The sequence below is a fragment of the Pleurodeles waltl genome, chromosome 6 (genome assembly GCF_031143425.1).
Source record: "Pleurodeles waltl isolate 20211129_DDA chromosome 6, aPleWal1.hap1.20221129, whole genome shotgun sequence".
Lineage (NCBI taxonomy): Eukaryota > Metazoa > Chordata > Amphibia > Caudata > Salamandridae > Pleurodeles > Pleurodeles waltl.
In genome coordinates, this window is record NC_090445.1 from 852919281 (window position 1) to 852937421 (window position 18141).

General features: G+C 47.1%; 1 protein-coding gene across 3 annotated transcripts in view; it reads right to left on the minus strand.

Annotated features, from left to right (window-relative positions):
* Positions 1-18141, minus strand: part of ARMH3 (armadillo like helical domain containing 3) — a 748421-nt gene that overhangs the window by 26380 nt on the left and 703900 nt on the right. For all 3 annotated transcript variants that reach the window (XM_069239576.1, XM_069239578.1, XM_069239579.1), the window contains exon 25: positions 8466-8582. In XM_069239576.1, the coding sequence (XP_069095677.1) occupies positions 8466-8582 (117 nt within the window). The remainder of the gene's footprint in view (positions 1-8465; positions 8583-18141) is intronic.

Genomic DNA, 18141 nt, shown 5'->3' on the forward strand with positions numbered 1-18141 from the left:
CACATCCCTGGCCACGCAGAGGCTGGACAGAATGCATAGCACGGAGGATGGGGGAACAGATGTGGTTGGGCACACCTTCCTTATCCAGTAACAAACATACTGAGGGGGCGAGGGGCAGCTGCGAGGCCCAAAGACCTGGGGGTAGCCCCGGACTGTTTAAAGCACTCTAGCGAAGAGATGGGTGCCATCTAAGAGCATGTCCATAAGGGTGGGTTGGACATCCCCAGAAAAGTCAGATGTCCTTAACAAAGCATGGCACCTCAAGCCACCATCAATGCAACTAATCTGCCTAGGGAGTCGGTCATATCCAGCCCACATCTTATTGTGAACTTTGCTGCATCCCTCCCATCAGCAACAGCTTGGGAGAGAATGGCCCTGGCCTGATCCAGGACCTGTGGCAGCACCTGTGCAACCGTGTCCCATAAAGTATGGGCGTAACAGCCCAAAAGGTATGCAGTGTTCACGTTCCGCAATGCCGGGCTGGAGGAAGAAAACATCTTCTTCCCAAGCTGGTCCAGCCTCTTGGATTCCCTAACCAGGAGTGTGGAAGGGAATGCACCCGTGGACATGGAGGATTGGATAACCAAGCTCTCAGGGGGTTGGGTATTCCGTCAGGAACACTGGGTCATTTGGAGCGGGTCTATGGCAGTGGCCGATTGTCCTGTTCACAGAAGCTCCTGTGCTGGGTTTGGACCCGGTCCCCAGCAGGACATCAGTAAGGGTGTCATTAAAGGGCAAAAAGGGTTCAGAAGAGGAAGCCCCAGGCTCAAGTATGCAAACTTCAAAGGAAAGATCCTGTCTTGCCCAGGCTAGGCCCCAGACACACATCACAGGTTTGGAGACTGCACTGTGTGAGGGCAGGCACAGCCCATTTAGGTGTAAGTGACCACTCCTCCCTCTACTCTAGCTCAGATGCCCATACTGTCTAGAGGGGATTCACAAACAGCCCAACTGCCAGTCTGACCCAGACAGGGAATCCACAAACAGACAGAGGCGGTCATTCTGACCATGCGGTTACCGCCGAATGACCGCCCCGCGGTCAAAAGACTGCAGCGGTCATTCCAACTTTCCCGCTGGGCCGGCGGGCGACCGCCAAAAGGCCGCCCGCCGGCCCAGCGGGAAAGCCCCTGCAACGAGGAAGCCGGCTCCGAATGGAGCCGGCGGAGTTGCAGGGGTGCGACGGGTGCAGTGGCACCCATCGCGATTTTCACTGTCTGCTAAGCAGACAGTGAAAATCTGTATGGGGCCCTGTGAGGGGGCCCCTGCACTGCCCATGCCAGTGGCATGGGCAGTGCAGGGGCACCCAAGGGCCCCACGACACCCGTTCCCGCCATCCTGGTTCTGGCGGTGACAATCGCCAGAAACAGGCTGGCGGGAAGGGGGTCGGAATCCCCGTGGCAGTGCTGCAAGCAGCGCCGCCATGGCGGATTCCCTGGGCCAGGGGAAAACCGGCGGTTTCCGCCGGTTCCCCTTTTCTGACCGCGGCAGAATAGCCCAGGAAGCACCGCCAGCCTGTTGGCGGTGCTTCCGCTGCCCTCCGCCATGGCGGTCATGGACCGCCAGGGTCGGAATGACCCCCAGAGTCACAGAAATGGTTTAAGCAAGAAAATGTCCACTTTCTAAAAGTGGCCTTTCAAACTAACAATCTAAAAACCAACTTCACTGAAAGATGTATTTTTAAATTGTGAGTTCAGAGACACTAAACTCCACATTTCTATCTGCTCCCAAAGGGAATCTGTACTTTGAAGTGATTTAAAGGCAGCCCCCATGTTAACCTATGAGATAAATAGGCCTTGCAACATTGAAAAAGGAATTTGTCAGTACTTCACTGTTGGGACATGTAAAACGCATCAGTACATGTCCCACCTTTAACATACACTGCACCCTGCCCATGGGGCTACCTAGGGCCTACCTTAGGGGTGCCTTCCATGTATAAAAAAGGGAAGGTTTAGACCTGGCAAGTGGATACACTTGCAAAGTCAAATTGGCAGTTTACAACTGTGCACACAGACACTGCAGTGGCAGGTCTGAGCCATGTTTACAGGGATACTCATGTGGGTGGCATAACCAGTGCTACAGGTCCACTAGTAGCATTTGATTTACTGGCCCTGGACACCTCGAGTGCACTTTACTAGGGACTTACTAGTAAGTCAAATATGTCAATCAAGGAAAAGCCAATGACATGTAATTTACACAGGAGCACTTGCACTTTAGCACTGGGCAGCAGGGGTAAAATGCCCAGAGTACCAAAAACAGCAAAAACAGAGTCCAGCACACAGTCAAAACCTAGGAAGCAGAGGCAAGAAAAGACAGGGGAGACCACGCCAAGGATGCCATGTCTAACAGATATGGAGCTGGAATTTTTGCCGGATATGAATCTTCTGATCTTCACCTCCAACAAATGACTTTCCCAAACTACCAGAGATGCATCTGTCACCACCTTCAGCTCTGGATAGGGGTCTGCTGTGGTCAACCAGTGCTGCAGGTCCACTAGTAGCATTTGATGGCATCTGACAGGTTTCACTGGTATTGGACTTACTGAGGATTCAGCATTCACTGCAGAGCCTGTAAATGCCACCTGGCAAAGTCAACAAGCAGGACGCAGAAGGCTAACAAGCCAAATCGCCACAGAAGTGCTCTCACCAAGATCCAAGACGAGATTAAAACTTCAGAATCATATCCAGGATAAATGGAAGCCTCTGTGAAGGAGTCAGGTGCCACTTCAGCTCGTTGATCAGAAATTCCAAAGATGTCAGGAGGGTTGCAGTCATCTGGAGTTGGTCTCTGACTCACTATGGCAAGCCCGCCTTCAACAGCCAGTCATCAAGGTTGGAGGAAACTGGTATACCCTGTCTCTACAGATGAGCAGCTGCCACTGCCATCACTTTCATGAACACCCAAGGGGCACTGGTGAGGCCTAAGGGGAGCAGAGCAAAATGAAGAAGCTCTTGGCCTATCATGAACCACAGGTAACATCTGTAGGACTGGAGAATGGGTATATCAACCATGCACCTTGCAGGTCCGAAGCCACACCTGGGTCCAGGGCAGACTGATTTTGGACCGACATGAGCATTTTGAATTTGTCCTTCCTTAAGAAGGCATTCAGGGGGCAAAGATCTAAGATATGTGGAAGCACTTCATCCTTCTTCAGCACAAGGCAATAGCGAGAGTAACAACCAGCCTGTATTTCTCAGTCCAGGACCCTCTCGAAGGGTTCTTTAGAGAGTAAAGCTTGCACCTCTTGCATTAGAATGGAGAGATACTCCTCTGAGAGCCATTCTGTTGAGGGAGCAAGATGTGGTGGTGCAGAAATGAAGGGTAGGGCAATGGTCACTTTGCATTAATAAATCCTTTGGATGTGACTGAGTGCCACCCAAGAAGGAAGTGCTGGATATTGCCTCCTACTGATTAGTTGTGTACCCTAAATGGCGAGCAAAGGGGCTTGGAGACTTTTGATGAAGGTGAAGGACTGTAGGAGTGTGATGCCTGTGGTGACCTGCATGTTGCCTGCTAGATCCATGTCCCCGGCCACAAAAGAACTAGGGTGACTGCAGTGGGAGCTGGCGCCATCTGTATGCCATCCTCTTGGAGTAGCCTCGGGATTTGCTGAACTGGTGCGGAAACTGCACGGCGGGGCCAAAAGACCCAATGAACAGGCTGTGAGCCTACTCTCAAAGCTTTCTAAGGCAAAATCTGCTTTTTCAACTAATAGGCATATCCATTAGGGAGGCCTATACGTCTCCTTAAAAACCTGTCAACCACATCTGCGTATGGCAGCGCAGCACCATACTGGAGCCAAGAGCGTGCCCTAGATAATCAGTAGTATCAAGATTGATATGAATAAAGTACTTGATCACATCTTCTGGGAATTAAAGCAAGATCTCGCTGGCCATGTTTATGATGACAGTATACCGGCCTAATAAACAAGCAGCATTGATCAAACTCATTGCAAGTCTAATTGATGAAAACGCCTCATCTTCTTCACCTCTGTCTCCAGTTGGTGGGGGTGGGAGAGAATCACTCAAGCTGCATTGGGATCTGCTGAAGAACCTGCTCCTCGATTGGAAACCAGAAGCGAGATTGATTGGCAGCTTTATATTCCCACAACTATATAGAAAGTGGTGGGATGAAGTTGAGTCCTACTTTGCGTTATTGCGTTTCTGTCAGGACTTCCACTTCCTAGCAGACTTCAACCATGAAGATGACTTCTTGTGGGAAAAGCCTCACTAGCAGGACCAGGTCTAGGCCCTCAACAAGTGGCTGTTAAAGTGGGACTCACCCCAGGCAGTCATCTTCCACCTCCAGACTAAGGCGGACATCTTGGACTTGCTGGGATTCACTATCAATGTGCCAAAGTACTCCCTGACTGCCTCTCAGATATTCCCTTTCATTGAACCTGTTCTGGATACAGTGCTGGTTAAGGGTTATCCTCTAGAACAATGAGTCCAGTATATTTGGGCTATGATTCTGATGTTTCAGCCTCTATGCAGGATTTCGGTGAGGCTGACTCTGAGGCTGTGGTGTCTCATAGCCTCCTGCTGTTGGAGCATGCTCGTTGACATATGCAGGCTCAGCAGTGGGATTTGAAGTCGCGGTGGATGCAGCATCAGGTGACTCCCTCTGACCTGGTTCAAATGTGTGCAGATTAGATCGAGTGATGCAAGCCTACACTACTAGACCTTCAGGTGAGGGAAAGAAAAGCTAGGCTAACCGGAGCAAGGCAATGACACCTGGTAATTTGTCTAAAACTGGGGGTCAGAACAAGGTTTGGCTCATGTCCCCTACCTATTAGCACATCGTTAAAAGGATGAAGGTGCTCAGAAGATGTTTGCACTGGTTAGAGGACCTCTGTTTAGACATTAGTTTTACCTCCAAGATGGGGAGCTGGAGGGTAATACTTTGGCCACCCTCCACATCCGCACAGCATAGGAAGCAGACTCTTCTGCGACCGGTCCTGGAAGAGAAAAAAAAGCAGTGTCCCAGGAGGTATTGAGGCCACATGGCATCTCTAAGTCCTCATACCAATTGTCATCTTGGTAGATCTGAGCAAACTCATCACCCAGGTCATACTCGTTATGAGAGTTAGTTCCAAAAAGGTAATGGACAGAATGTTGTCTAGGCTGTTGGAAGTAAAATGGGTATAGAGGCGTGAAAGGAAATACCTTTTTTTTGTATGGTCACCCCCAAGTATTTCAACTGACGCTGCTGGTTTTTCAACTCAGAGTGCATTGAGGCCTGCAAACCAGACCTCAGTGCCCTGACCCTAGTATATGTCAGATTGGCTGTACCCAACTGGGAATGGCTAACTTACCTGTCAAGTCCTAGTATATGGTACTTTGGTACCCAGGGCATGTGAGTTAGAGGGGTACCTGGTGGCTAGCAAAGGAAGGGACTGTGCCTGCTGTGTCATGCTTAAGGAGATGCCATCTCCAGTAGCTAGCAAAGCCAAGAAACTCCAAGGGTCAGCTGACTGGCCTCCTGTTCGTAGCACAGGGCCACAACAGCTGAAGAAGTCTACTGGGGCAACTTGGTAGCCCTAAAGACTTCAAGCCGCTACCACCGTCACCCTGTAGCACAAGGGACCGAGACCTAAGGCACGGAGTTGCACACGGGTTCGCACAGCCTGAGATTGCTGTTGGAGAGCTGCTAGGACCTTCAGATGTTGAGTTATCAACAGAGGATGGCTTAGGTTGTGACCACGACATGGGTGACTGGTAGTCAAGTGGCGACTCGAATTCAGCCAGACCAAAGAGGACCTCGTGGGATGTCGACCCGCAGCCACGAGCCTGCACCATCTCCTTGGACCAAAGAGCACCTACTGGAAAACCCCCATCAACCACGTTGCTTCCACAGCATCCTGAGAGAATCTTCAGCAACATTCATCCCTTGCATAAAGACCACTCCATAGGAACTCACTGTGATGTGGATAAAGTGCCTGGAACTGCTTGAAGACTGCTTCTTCTGTGGGGGTAACTGTTTCTGAGGACCCTGTTAGTCCCAGACAGCACTGACACTTACTCAAGTTTTCTTTTCTTTGAAAAAAGTTCTGTGTCAAACTTGTTGAATTTGCCAAGGCTTTTGGTGGTTCAGTGAAATTGCTTTGATGTATTAGTTCTTGTAAAATATATATATCTGGATCCTTCTGGTAGAACTTTTTCCTTCTAGTGTCTAAATTATTTAAAAATCCAGTCTAGTTTTATAAATTGGTGTCGGACTTCTTCTGCAATTAATTTGGTGCTGTTTAAATGCTTTACACTAGTTCCTCTGTCTAAGCCTTGCGGCTCAGCGACACAGCTACCCTGGACTGAGCTTAGGGGTTTACAGATGAAACCTACTGGTCCTAAGGAGCTTGGTAAGTGTATTACACAGTGAAGTTGCACAACCACACCACATAATATACCCTGGTTCCTCACAAGGCGCCTTGGGCGAATTCAAGTGCAACATCAGTTGAGGTTGGAGCAGCGCTGAGTTAGCGTTCGAGAGGACAAATAGGATCGTTTTTTCAGGTGTCGACATGCCTGGAGCTGGCATGGGTTGTGGCACTGACAGCGGAGGAACACGAGCTGGAGTCAAGGTATGTGATTTGAGTGATGAGAAGCAGCTTCGGATCTATGTCTGGAAGTGCAGAAAGAAATGAACTGACGTCAGCATGTGGGCATTGCACCTATGTAGGTCTCGCATATCATTCCTGAATTGAAATCAACTAAGTATAGTGCTGCAAGGCGCCACCTTACAGCGTGCAGAGGTACTACTCACAACTTTCTGAATCAAGAGTGACGGAATAATCAAACAGTGAGAAATCTGGGGCTTGCAGTCTCTATAAGAATAACACAACCTTGGTGATGTAGGCATAACATTTTAATATTCTTCATTTTATGTTATTCAGACACTTTGAAAAGTGTACTATGGCACGTGTTTTGCACAATGGTTTGGAACACCTCAGGGAATCTATGTGTGCTTATGGAACTGACTTAGGGTAAGTTGGCATTTTGAAGACCTGTGTAATTGTGGATGAAAAATGACACAAACCGCAGATTCCAATGCCACTGCCCTAGAACATCACAAAATTATTTTGCAAATGATCTATGTTCACAATTTATGTTTGGAAGAGGAAACAATTTAGATCTTATTTAAAGATGGCGTTATAGTTTTTTGCTGAAAATGTATGTGAAATCCCTTGGCATTAAGCATATTAGCTGCATTGCCTGAATCATGCAAGCCAAATTACCAGCACCAAAATCAAAGGGCCAATGATTAGTATGTAACTGGACATTCTGTATTCTGATCACTGGAGTAATGGGATCCAGAACATATTGAAAACAACCAAACATTTTCGTTCCAGTGAGGACTAGAAATTGCCCATAGTAGTCAAAGTTCTGTGGAGTACATACCGACAGCCAGAAATGGCTGCAGACGTCACTCATATTAAAGCTGTGACTTTAAAGTAATTTCTAGAAACAAGTGACCCAGCACTCTCCTATACAAGCCACCGGAGGAAAGAACAAAAAACAAAAAGGTGTAGAGGTATACCTTGCTCAAAATGATATGGACTCAACAGTGTGGCCAAAGGGAAAGCTGGAGACAATATAATTTACATTAGGAACGTCTCTATAGGATTTCCTCACTACTGTCTGATGATGCAAAGAAATGTATGTTTCCCAGTCTATATATTTTTGGGGGTCAGCAGCAATGGCAGATGACATTATAGCTATGTCAGTTATATCATATTGGTTACACAAGGGATTGTAAAAGCCTGCTAGCTGGTTTGGTAAGCTGCCACCAAGAACGGAGCACAGAACAATTCTACAAAACATAAGGATCTGAGAGACCAGCAAGTTCATCATTATAACTGTGTGCTACCCCAAAGTTTGTCCATCGAGGGAAATCAATGATGGAGACAAGCTGTATTCAGTTACCTAAATCACAGTCTACATGCTTATTGAGATCTTAAGGCAGATGTCCTGGGCATTGTATTTCTGGGCCATTTAACAGCAATAAATGGACTTTTAATATAATGGCCAGGACATTCACCACTTTTTGGCAGAAGTCATGCATCTGCTGAACTCCAAATAAGTCCCTATGTTCTCTCACAGACAGTGATCAACTTAGATATTCTGTCTGGACACATCCTGAACTTCAGGTCTTGTTACATGCAATAATCTAGAAAAGCTTGTTTTACAGAAGGGCAGGATAAGAAAAATATTCATACATGCATGCATAGCAATAACAATTTTTACTTCTCTGAGGCACGTGCATCTTCAGTCTTCTAGGTGAGATGTTATGGTGCCCTGCAGTAGAGCAGTATTGTTTAATGCCCCATCAATTACAAAGAAGGGAGACAAGGATAGAAAAACTAACCATTTTGTGATGCCAATATATAGTGGATGTGGAAAGCTGAACTAATATATTAGGCTCCACAAAAAGTGATTATGCTACCAATGTTTTTACTTGTGGCAAAGACTCACCAACTCTTTGAAGAAAGCAGCTTCTTTATGTTGTTCTGCATATCTTTCATACTGATCCAAGCCATCTTGAAGCTTCAGTGTGAGAGTGTCGTAATTGGAACGCACAACTTCCAGAACCTACAGAGTAATAAACTAAATCATGAGGTAAAAAGAAATGCACATCTACAAGCCAATAAAACACCTACAAAAAGAGAGAATTCAATGTACTTTCCTAAAAAAAAAAAAATACCTACAGTGATAATTATTTACACGGTGTTTGCAGTAGAGGCACATGGATGTGTCCGACATCAAGGATGATCCATGCAGATGTTTCTTGAATGAGCCTATGTTGTTGGGAACAAGGTATCTGTCAAAAACACAAACCTTACTCTACTTAATAGTTTTACCCTTTGTCCTTCGCTTGCAGAAAGATTCTGCATTTTGATAGTGGGGCCTAGGCAAATCTACAAAACAAAATGAACCAAAATGTTTTGCAACTGAAAGTGGTCAAAGCCAGGCACAGTCGGAGTACTGGCATCCTTCTAGTGGGTCTGGTGACAATTTAAAATGAGTACTACATTGTTATAAAGTAGAAGTCTACAAGCAAAACCCTCAAAATCAAGAACTTAGTCATCCATTAAACATGGTGATCCAAACTATCAAACGTCAATGTAGAGAACAACCCGCCAAGAGATGGTTCATTATGGCAAAGACTCAATAATCAAAGAACTCTTCATCTTGACCACAAATTATGAAGGTTAACAACAAAGAGACTAATTATATCGAAATGAAGAAATCAAATTTACCTGTGCTGCTTTATCACCTACTGCACCCAAATATGGTAATCTGTACAGGGCATTGTGTACTGAATTTTTACAAATGTCAGGATGGTTGAAAATTTGCCAGGGTGAATTTTCATTACATCAGCGTAATGTCTGAAATTTCACATTATATTTGTTAAACGAAATGTTATTACGCCACATCGCATTATTTCAAGAATTTTAGTTGAAAAGTTATGTTCGGTAAGCATGGTAAAACATGTCCGAACAGAACAGAGCAGCTGTTTTTCATGGATCATGGTTTTTTTTGCATGACAATATCCAACTAAGCGCAGAGTTTGAATTTCACGTCCAGTTTCTAAAATTTTGTAGAATTATGCCAAAGCAAATTACATGAATTTCACACTTATCTGGGAGTCTAAACTTAAGTGTACAAGACTGGTTCTTGGGTAAGGCATAACCAAACACCAAAGAAGGGACATGCAAAAGTGCCAAAAAAGCATCAACTGTGCCATCACTGAAAAGCTTAGAGCGCTCCAAGATGTCACTAGGTTACAGGATGCTCAATACATCGGATTTTGGGGCACAGGTTGCACAAAGAATAGTCTGAGTGTTCCTTGTAACTTAGGAGACTAGTAAAAGGCTAGTTGTCATAAAATGGTGTGTGAAAATCAAGTTACACTTTTATAGGTAAATCGATGACCAAGTGAAAAAATAAAACAGGTTAGGATTGCGTGGAGGTTAAAGCTCCAACTTATGATGATTAAGTTACGTACCTTAAGTTCGTTTCTTTCTGGTAGAGACTATATAACGGCAAATTTCTCACCTTTTGAATACTTGGCAAGTGTCAGACTCAATCCGGAGACTTTTCAGCAGTACCACTGTGCACCGGGAGGTGCTGTGGTGTGGCTCCACACTTACGCCGTTCCCCTTCGGAAATGGCATGCCGGTCCTATATTCCCCATGCAACTGCAGTAGTAGCGCTTTGGCCCTGTTAGAATGAGCACTCAGGGCCTGATTTACAGTTTGGCAGATAGGGTTACTCCGTCACGATTCCATTATGTTCTATGGACATCGTAATACAGCAGATGGAATATCCATCACGCTTGAGATGGAGTAACTCCTGTGCCAAATGCCAAACTCTAAATCAGGCCCTCTGTCCTTCCGGACAGTGCCTGATCGCCCAGTACATCGCAGATTTTAATGCAGAACATGATCCAGTAGGTGATCTTAGTCTTTTGCAATAACTTGCTCCTTTTTGCTACAGAGAACCCCATAGAGAGCTGATTGTCCACCCAGTGTTCTTTGGTATTATCTATGTAGAAATTCAGCTCTCGAAACAATGGGGTCTCTCCTCCTTCTAAGAGCAGGGAGGTGGAGCATAGAAAACCGTCGGGATGATAGTTTGACTGATGAGGAACAGCAGCACATTTTTTGGCACTAAGGATGCCCAAGGCTGCAGAACCGGTCTGTATGGGAAGAAGGCAGAGTACGGTGGTGTGACACAAAGAGCCTGAGGTGCTGATGATTAGGAACACAGTCGCAATAGAAGGGAGCCAAAAAGGATGGGCATGAAGCAGCCCAAATGGAATGCATATCAGATACGCGAGGACCAGATTAAGGTACTATTGGGGCTTTACAAAGGAAGACAGGGGAAATGTGCTGCAACCTTTCAAATGTCGCATCACAACTGGTGACGCAAAACAACAAGGACTGATCTAGCAACTGTAAGATGAACAAAAGGGCCTAAAAATAACTCTTAACTATGCCCAAAGCAAAGCCTTGCCAGGAAAGGGACAGAACAAACAAGAGAATGTCAGATAACTTGGCTTGGAGGTGGTCAATCTGGTGTGGGGTGTTCCAAACCACAAATTTGTTTCAGTGACAAGCGTCAATTGATGCCTGGCTGCCAAGATGACGCAACCACCTCGGGAGAAAGATTGAAGTGTTCAGCCGTCACATGCTCCATCACCAAGCATGAAGGTGGAGAATGTGAAGGCCTGGGTGGAGAACCCCACCTTGATGCTGTGACAGCAGGTCCATAAGGAGGAGCAGCCTGATCAGAGGACATGAGTTCAAGCCAAGGAGTTCTGGATACCATAGTCTTCGTGCCCAATCCAGAGCCACTAGGATAACTTTGGCCCCGTTGATCTTGATGAGGACCTGGGGCAGGAGAGGAATCGGCAGAAAGGCATACAGGATTCCTGAGTTCCACTCGAGGTGCAACGCGAGAGACCCCTTGGAAACTCCACTGTGCAGAAGTACTGAAATTGTGCATTCCATACGGTGGTAAATAGACCAAGCCTAGGTACCCCTTTGCAGAACAGACCTTGCACTAACTCCAGGTGTAACTGCCATTTGTGATCCGCTAGATACTGACCGCTGAGCTCATCTGCCCTGGAATTCCAAGATCCTGCCAGGCGGTTCACAACCAGGAAAATTCCTTAGCGGTCCAGCCATATCCAGATGTGTAAGGCCTCCTGGCAGAGGGCCTGCTACACTACCCTTTCCTGTTTGTTACGGGACCACATGGTCGTGGAAGAGCACCTGTAACAGCTTCCCTTTGATGGACAGAAGTAAAGATTTCAGTGCCAAATGGATGGGCCGTAGCTCCAGTAAGCTGATGTGGAGCCAGGCCTCCGCCCAAGACTGGAGGCCTCTAATCTCCACCTTTTTCAGGTGGCTGCACCAACCCAGAAGTGATGCATATTTTACCCCTACTGATTCTCAGTGGAGAAGAGAGAGGGGTCTGCCACTGACCCAATCGTCATCTAACAACCACCACTATAGACCTTTCGCAGATTCCTCTGACATCTGAAAGTAGTCGGAGAGGTCCACTTCATGTTGGGTCCACTGGAACCTCGGATCCAAATGCAGAGGACATGTATGCCACCTCGTGTGCTCGACTAGCAGGATGCAGGAGGCCATCATTCCCAGCAGCCTCAGAGTCGACCTCACTGAAATCCATGACCGAGGCTGAAAGTTTGGTATCATAGTGTGAATGCCTGTCAAGGTCTCTCTTTCACTGGGGAAAGACATAGAACCGAACAGTGTCCAGAATGGCTCCAGTGAGGGGGAGTGTCTGAGAAGAAGTCAGATGTGACTTTGGCACATTGATAGTGAACGGCCAAAGATGACAGGAGGTTCGCTGTAGTCTGGAGGTGGTAGACGACTTCCTGGTGCGAACCCTTCTTCAACAGGGAGTCACTGAGCAAGGGTAAGACTGGCACCCCTGATATCCGATGGCGTGCTGAAACCACCGGCATCACTTTCGTGAACACCTGAGGGGTGCTGAATGAGACAGAACGGGTATAGGCCAATGCCACTATCCAGTCTCCAAGGTCGAGGATGGACAACACCTGGACGTTGAGAGGGGACAGGTCTAGAATAGGCCAAAGACCTCCGTTCTTCTTGGGCACTAGAAAGTAGCAGAAATAACAACCACATCCTATTGCTGGCACCCTCTCGACAGTCTTTTGGCCAAAAGGGCTTGCACATCCTGTAGCAAAATGAAGAGATAGTCCTCGGTCAGTCGCTGGGGTGGGTGGAGGGTGTAAGTTCAGTCAGGGAAGTAAGGAAGGGTAAGGCGTATCCCCTGAGAACAACTGTGATTGCCTGCCAACCAATGAAGAATGGGTGGATTTTGCCTCCCACTGGGTGGCTGTGTCCCTGCAGTGGCATGCTAAAGAGGTGTGGCAGGCAGCTGCAGAGAACATGGCGGGTGGCAGTAGACTACGCGGCATTCTGATCTTGTCAGCAGGAGCATTGGTCACTTCAGACTATTGCAAAACTGCTGGGTTCCTTGTGGGGGCAAGATAGACTGGAGGTAAGGAATGCATAAACCAAAGCTGCATAAGGAGCAATAAAACTGTTGCGGATGGCAATGTGAGATGAAAAGGCCCAGAGAGTGAGCAGTAGCCCTGCTCTTCTTAAAAGGCTTGAAAGTGGAATCAGCTATGTGCCCGAATAGGCAAGTCCCATCTAGGGGCACACCCATCAGGAAGGGATGGACATCGCCAGAGAACCCAGTCGATCACAGACAAGCATGGTGGCGAATGACAACGTTGGTGCCTATGGCCAGCTTGATGGAATCGGTGGTGTCCAAGCCACAACAAATTGTGAACTTGGTTGCATCATGACCATCTTGAACTGCCTGAGAGAGCCCAGGGCGAAGGTCTTTGGGCTCACCTGAGAGGACCTGTGTCACTGAATCCCAAAGGGCATGAAAATAGCATCCCAACAAACACCTTGCATTACCAAGTAGAGGGCCAAGCAGGTAGGAGAAGAGACACATTTGCCAAACATTTCCACTAACTTAGATTTCCTATCAGGATGAGTGGTAGAAAATTGGTTGGAATTAGAGAAGCTGGTTGAAGCATCCACCACTCAGCTTTCTAGTGAGAAGCGCTGTCAAAAAAAAGCTGGGCCATCTGGAAAAGCGTGATGGCACCCAGTAATTTGTTAGCTGACCAGTGGGCCAAGCCCCCAGTAAGGATTCTGTCAGTGCTTCACTGAAAGAAGAAGGGGCTCCAAGGATGTCTGCCTCAGTTGAAGGACCTCAGTCAAAACATTCATCTTAACCTCCAAGATGGGTCAGCATGGGACCGGTGTCAATTCGGCTGAAAGAACGATTGGGCTGTCCCCTCTGGCAATAGGGAATCTGGCATCAGGGTGACATGGACCTGCATGATTCATGGTGCTGGAAGCTAAGTTGAAAGCAGTCTGAGACAAAACAGGCTCAGAGGGTCAAGCTGGCACCAAAGGCAAACCCATCGGAGGTATCCCATGTGGAAGGCCTCTGGGCTCCTTGGGGCTCAAAGGCACACTAGAGGGAGTGGGCAGGGATCCAAGGAGTAAGAGCATGGCTGCAAAGAACTCTTCGATCTGATGCACAGTGGCTGAAGGCCCCAGAAACTTGAGTTGTGCCAGAACCAGATGCTAGATAGAGAAGGGCAGTGCTGCCTCTCCACCTGCTCAGCTGGATGAGTGGCACTTGAGAGCAAAATCCCGCTAGGTAATATCAGAGTCACCAATAGAGCTCCGGTTATGCAACCGGAGTTGCAGAAAGAAAGGAAATTACATTAGTGAATGGGAGTGGCACCTAAATAGGACCCAAACATAATTTCTGGAGCATAACTGAGTCAGTGCGGTGCCGCATAACACCACCTTACAAGACGCAGACGTACTGCTGAAAAGTTTCCAGACCCAACCTGACACATGGGGAGTATTCATTAGTTCATAAACACCTGAGGGGCACTGGTTAGCCCACAGGGGTGCATGGCTAACTGAAAATGCTCCTGGCCTACCTTGAGCCGTAGGTAACATTTGTGAGACTGCAGGAGGGGTAAATAAAAACACATATCCTGAAGGTCCAAGGCTACCATCTAGTTGCCGGATCCTGGGCAGACAGAACTTGTACCAGTGTGAGCATTTTGAATTCGTCCTTTGGTAGGAAGGTATTAACACAGGGCGAAGATCTAAGATAGGCTGAAGCCCTCCATCTGTCTTTGGCCTGAAGGAACAAAGCGTACACAGAGTTGCACAGCCCTACTTAATAGCATGTGGAAGCACTCACAGACCCAGTCTGGCATCTGGGAAATTCTGAAAAGCTGAGAAATGTCATTTGGGGGGTATCCATCGGAAACTTGTCTTTCAACAGAAGCCGTACCAATAAGAGAAACAAGTGGTATGTAATGGTTAATGGCTTCTGAAGAGAGTCAGATGTCTTACTGAAAAGGCTCTTGTAGGAAAGTGCCACTTTTTGACATGGTCATCCCTACGTTTTGCTCACTAATACTAATGAGGTTGATTGGTAGTGCATTGGGTCCATGCTAACCAGGCCCCACTGCCAGTGCTCTTTCCCCTACAAAAAAGACAAATGTTCAATTGTAACCCAATTGGCAATGATTTTAGCACCCCTGTAAGTCCCTAGTAAAAGGGCCGTCCTGGTACACAGTGCATGGGCACTAAAGAGGGTTCCTAAGGGCTGTAACATGTATTATGCCACCCTAAGAGCCCACACACAAAATGCATGCAGACTGCCATTTCAGGATTCATGAAATGGTGCAAAACATTCCGAAAATACAACATTTCACACTCCTTCCGTGCAATGCCCATTCACACTGAATGCACTATATGTAAGTCACCCCTACAGCAAGCTTTGGACCTCTAAGGCAGGGTGTATTATACTACATGTGAAGGCTACATGTGAAGGCACCTCTGGAGGAGCAGATGCACCTCAGGCTTCATCGCTAGACATTGCAAGTGAACAGGAAGCTATTTTAGGACATGTCCTGGGCACTGGTCATTACGAGTAATCCGGCTGCATGATCTCCAGTAATGTAGTTACATCCAGCCATTAAAAATAGTGATGTTTGGTATCAAACACCTCATCTTAATAAATCCATAGTGATACCAGTATCAGCTTTATGAAGACATGCACCCAGAGGGCAACTTAGAGGTCACTGGGTATGTGCTGGCTGACTAGTGCCGTCCAGCCTTCCACAACAGACATGTTTCAGACCCCCTACAGGTGAAAGCTGTGATCTCAGAGTCCAGGAACAATGCCTGCCTGGAGGAAGGTGATCACACCTCCTCCACCAGGATGGCTAGCAAATTTTGCATATTAAGGCCAGAGGCTTCAAAGTGTCTGGCGCCGGTAATATGTGACCTTGGCTTCCTTGCAGACCTGGGGAATGCCGCCCACTGCCTTGAGGCCCATTTGGCTGCAGGCAGGAAATTAGATATGCAGAAGGCGTGTCGCACTTAGTGGCTAGGCATACCCCTATGGGTAGCCACCTAAAGTGGACAGTTGAAGAAGGGTTTCGCCATCTTGGTTTTGGTGAAACAAGGAACTCTGGGTCAGGATTATGCCCACTCCTCACAGGAAGTGGCCGTATACAGGGTGTAGTCCCCTAAGGGGTAGCTAGTCCATAAAAAGCTACTACCCTACCCTCCCCTTAATGCCCCTAAATGAGTATTTAGGGCACCCCTTGACACCAGATTGACAGTTTTGTCTACCTGGGAACAGAAGAAGGACAAAGAAAAGCAGTCACTGTGAGAACTAAGGACTTACACCAGACTTGGCGCCAAACCCTGCCTTGCTGCTGGTACCTCAACAATTGCACCGACTCGTCCAAAAGCTATGCATTCTCTCAAGCACTTGGAAGACTGTCCAGTGCTTCACCAACCATCTAGCATCTCCCTTGGGGTGGTGAAGCCATCCCCCTGCATCTGCAGGTGCCGTTCACACCTTTCCGGTACAATGTTTTGCTGGTCATCGGGGCCACTGAGGAAGCATCACACCAGGAGGAAAATAAAATTGAGTGTCCACCTCGCAGGCAACACCTTAGGGGTGGGCCATGCCAGGTGGGGCCACTCCTCCTACCCTTTGTGTGGTTTCCCGCCTTTGCTCCCGACAAAAGTAGAGGCTTGCAGAGGGGTTGAGCATCTGCTGCTTGTTGCAGGCCTGGAAGTCGAGTTCAAAGGTGGTAAGCCCTTTGAAGCTTGCCGCCAGTGCAGTGCACATTCCTGAAGGAAGTGGTGTTATCATCCCCACCCAGGAAGGGCATTGTTTTACAGAGAGATAGTGCTCTCCCCCGAAGCTTGTAGATTGGGTGTCAGGAGGTGGCAGGCTGGTTAGAACCAGTCAGCAACCATGCCAGGGTAGCTAGCTTTTGCAGGTGGCACCTCTAAGGTGGCCCCAGTGTGTATTTAGGGATAAATCCAATACTGGCACCAGTTTGGATTTATCATTCTGAGTTGTTTGATACCAAGTGCGTTCAGAGTGGCCATCATGTAGCTGGGAAACTCATGTTGACCAGAGTCCAGTACATGTATTAAAATGGCTGCTCTGTTCACTCACTATGTCCTAGGCTTGGCAAGGACACAGAGGAGGCATATTGCTCATGCAGCGATGGCCTCACATATGACATGGTGCACCCTGGGGTAAGGGCTGTAAGGCCTGCCAGAGGGGTGTCTTACCCATAGTATATGCAGTTTATGGTGGACAGGGCACACAGGCAGTGTGCCATGTCAAGTTTGTGTTTTAGGTTTGCACCAGTACACCCAGCCTGCAATGGCAGTGCTGGGGGCATCTGGGTGCATGGTCCTAGAGGGTGGCACAATCAGTGCTGTTACCATCAGGGGCCTAGTGGTAGCTAAAAGTGTATTGAATTGTGCCAATGCATCACATCCGTTTTAGTGAAGGAGATCTGGCCCTGGGCACTACAATTTCTAGGCTACATCATACATCAGGCAAAAAGTGGGGGCTAACCATGCCAAAAAAGGCCTTTTCTCAAATCAGTAATAAAATACATATTTGAACTAACACATATGAACATTCATCATAATATAGTCAAAACAAATGGACTAAATGACAACAGGGGTCCATGGGATATAAGTACTATATGCAGAATTTACAAAGTATGTATTTTCAACCCCACTAACAAATAGTCTGTCACACAGGAACCAAAGACAAATTAACTCAAAACAAAAAACAGATGGATTCTGCTTAAAGTCCTAGGGGCTGTGTGTGTTAGGCAGAAAGCTTCTGCCTCAAGCTGTGAGACGAAACAGAGTGACGCAGAGTAATGATGTTGGAAACACGGTTCTCTACCTTCAATATTCAGTGACTAAAGTTAAATTACTAAAACATGGATCAACAGATTACATTAGCACTAGCCTTACTCTACATTGTACACAATGCTTACTTTTAATAATGTACCACTCCTGTTTATTTATTTGGCGATTTTTTATAGCAGGTATGAGTCAGAAGGATCACACAATGCTTTACTCGTTGCACTTTGTTTACAAGAGAGCAATTTCTTAACTATACCTCCAGTATCATAATACAAATTACAATTTACATTACATTTTGGAAGACAAAGCAGCAAGCAAGTACAGTGTGCAGAATTCAT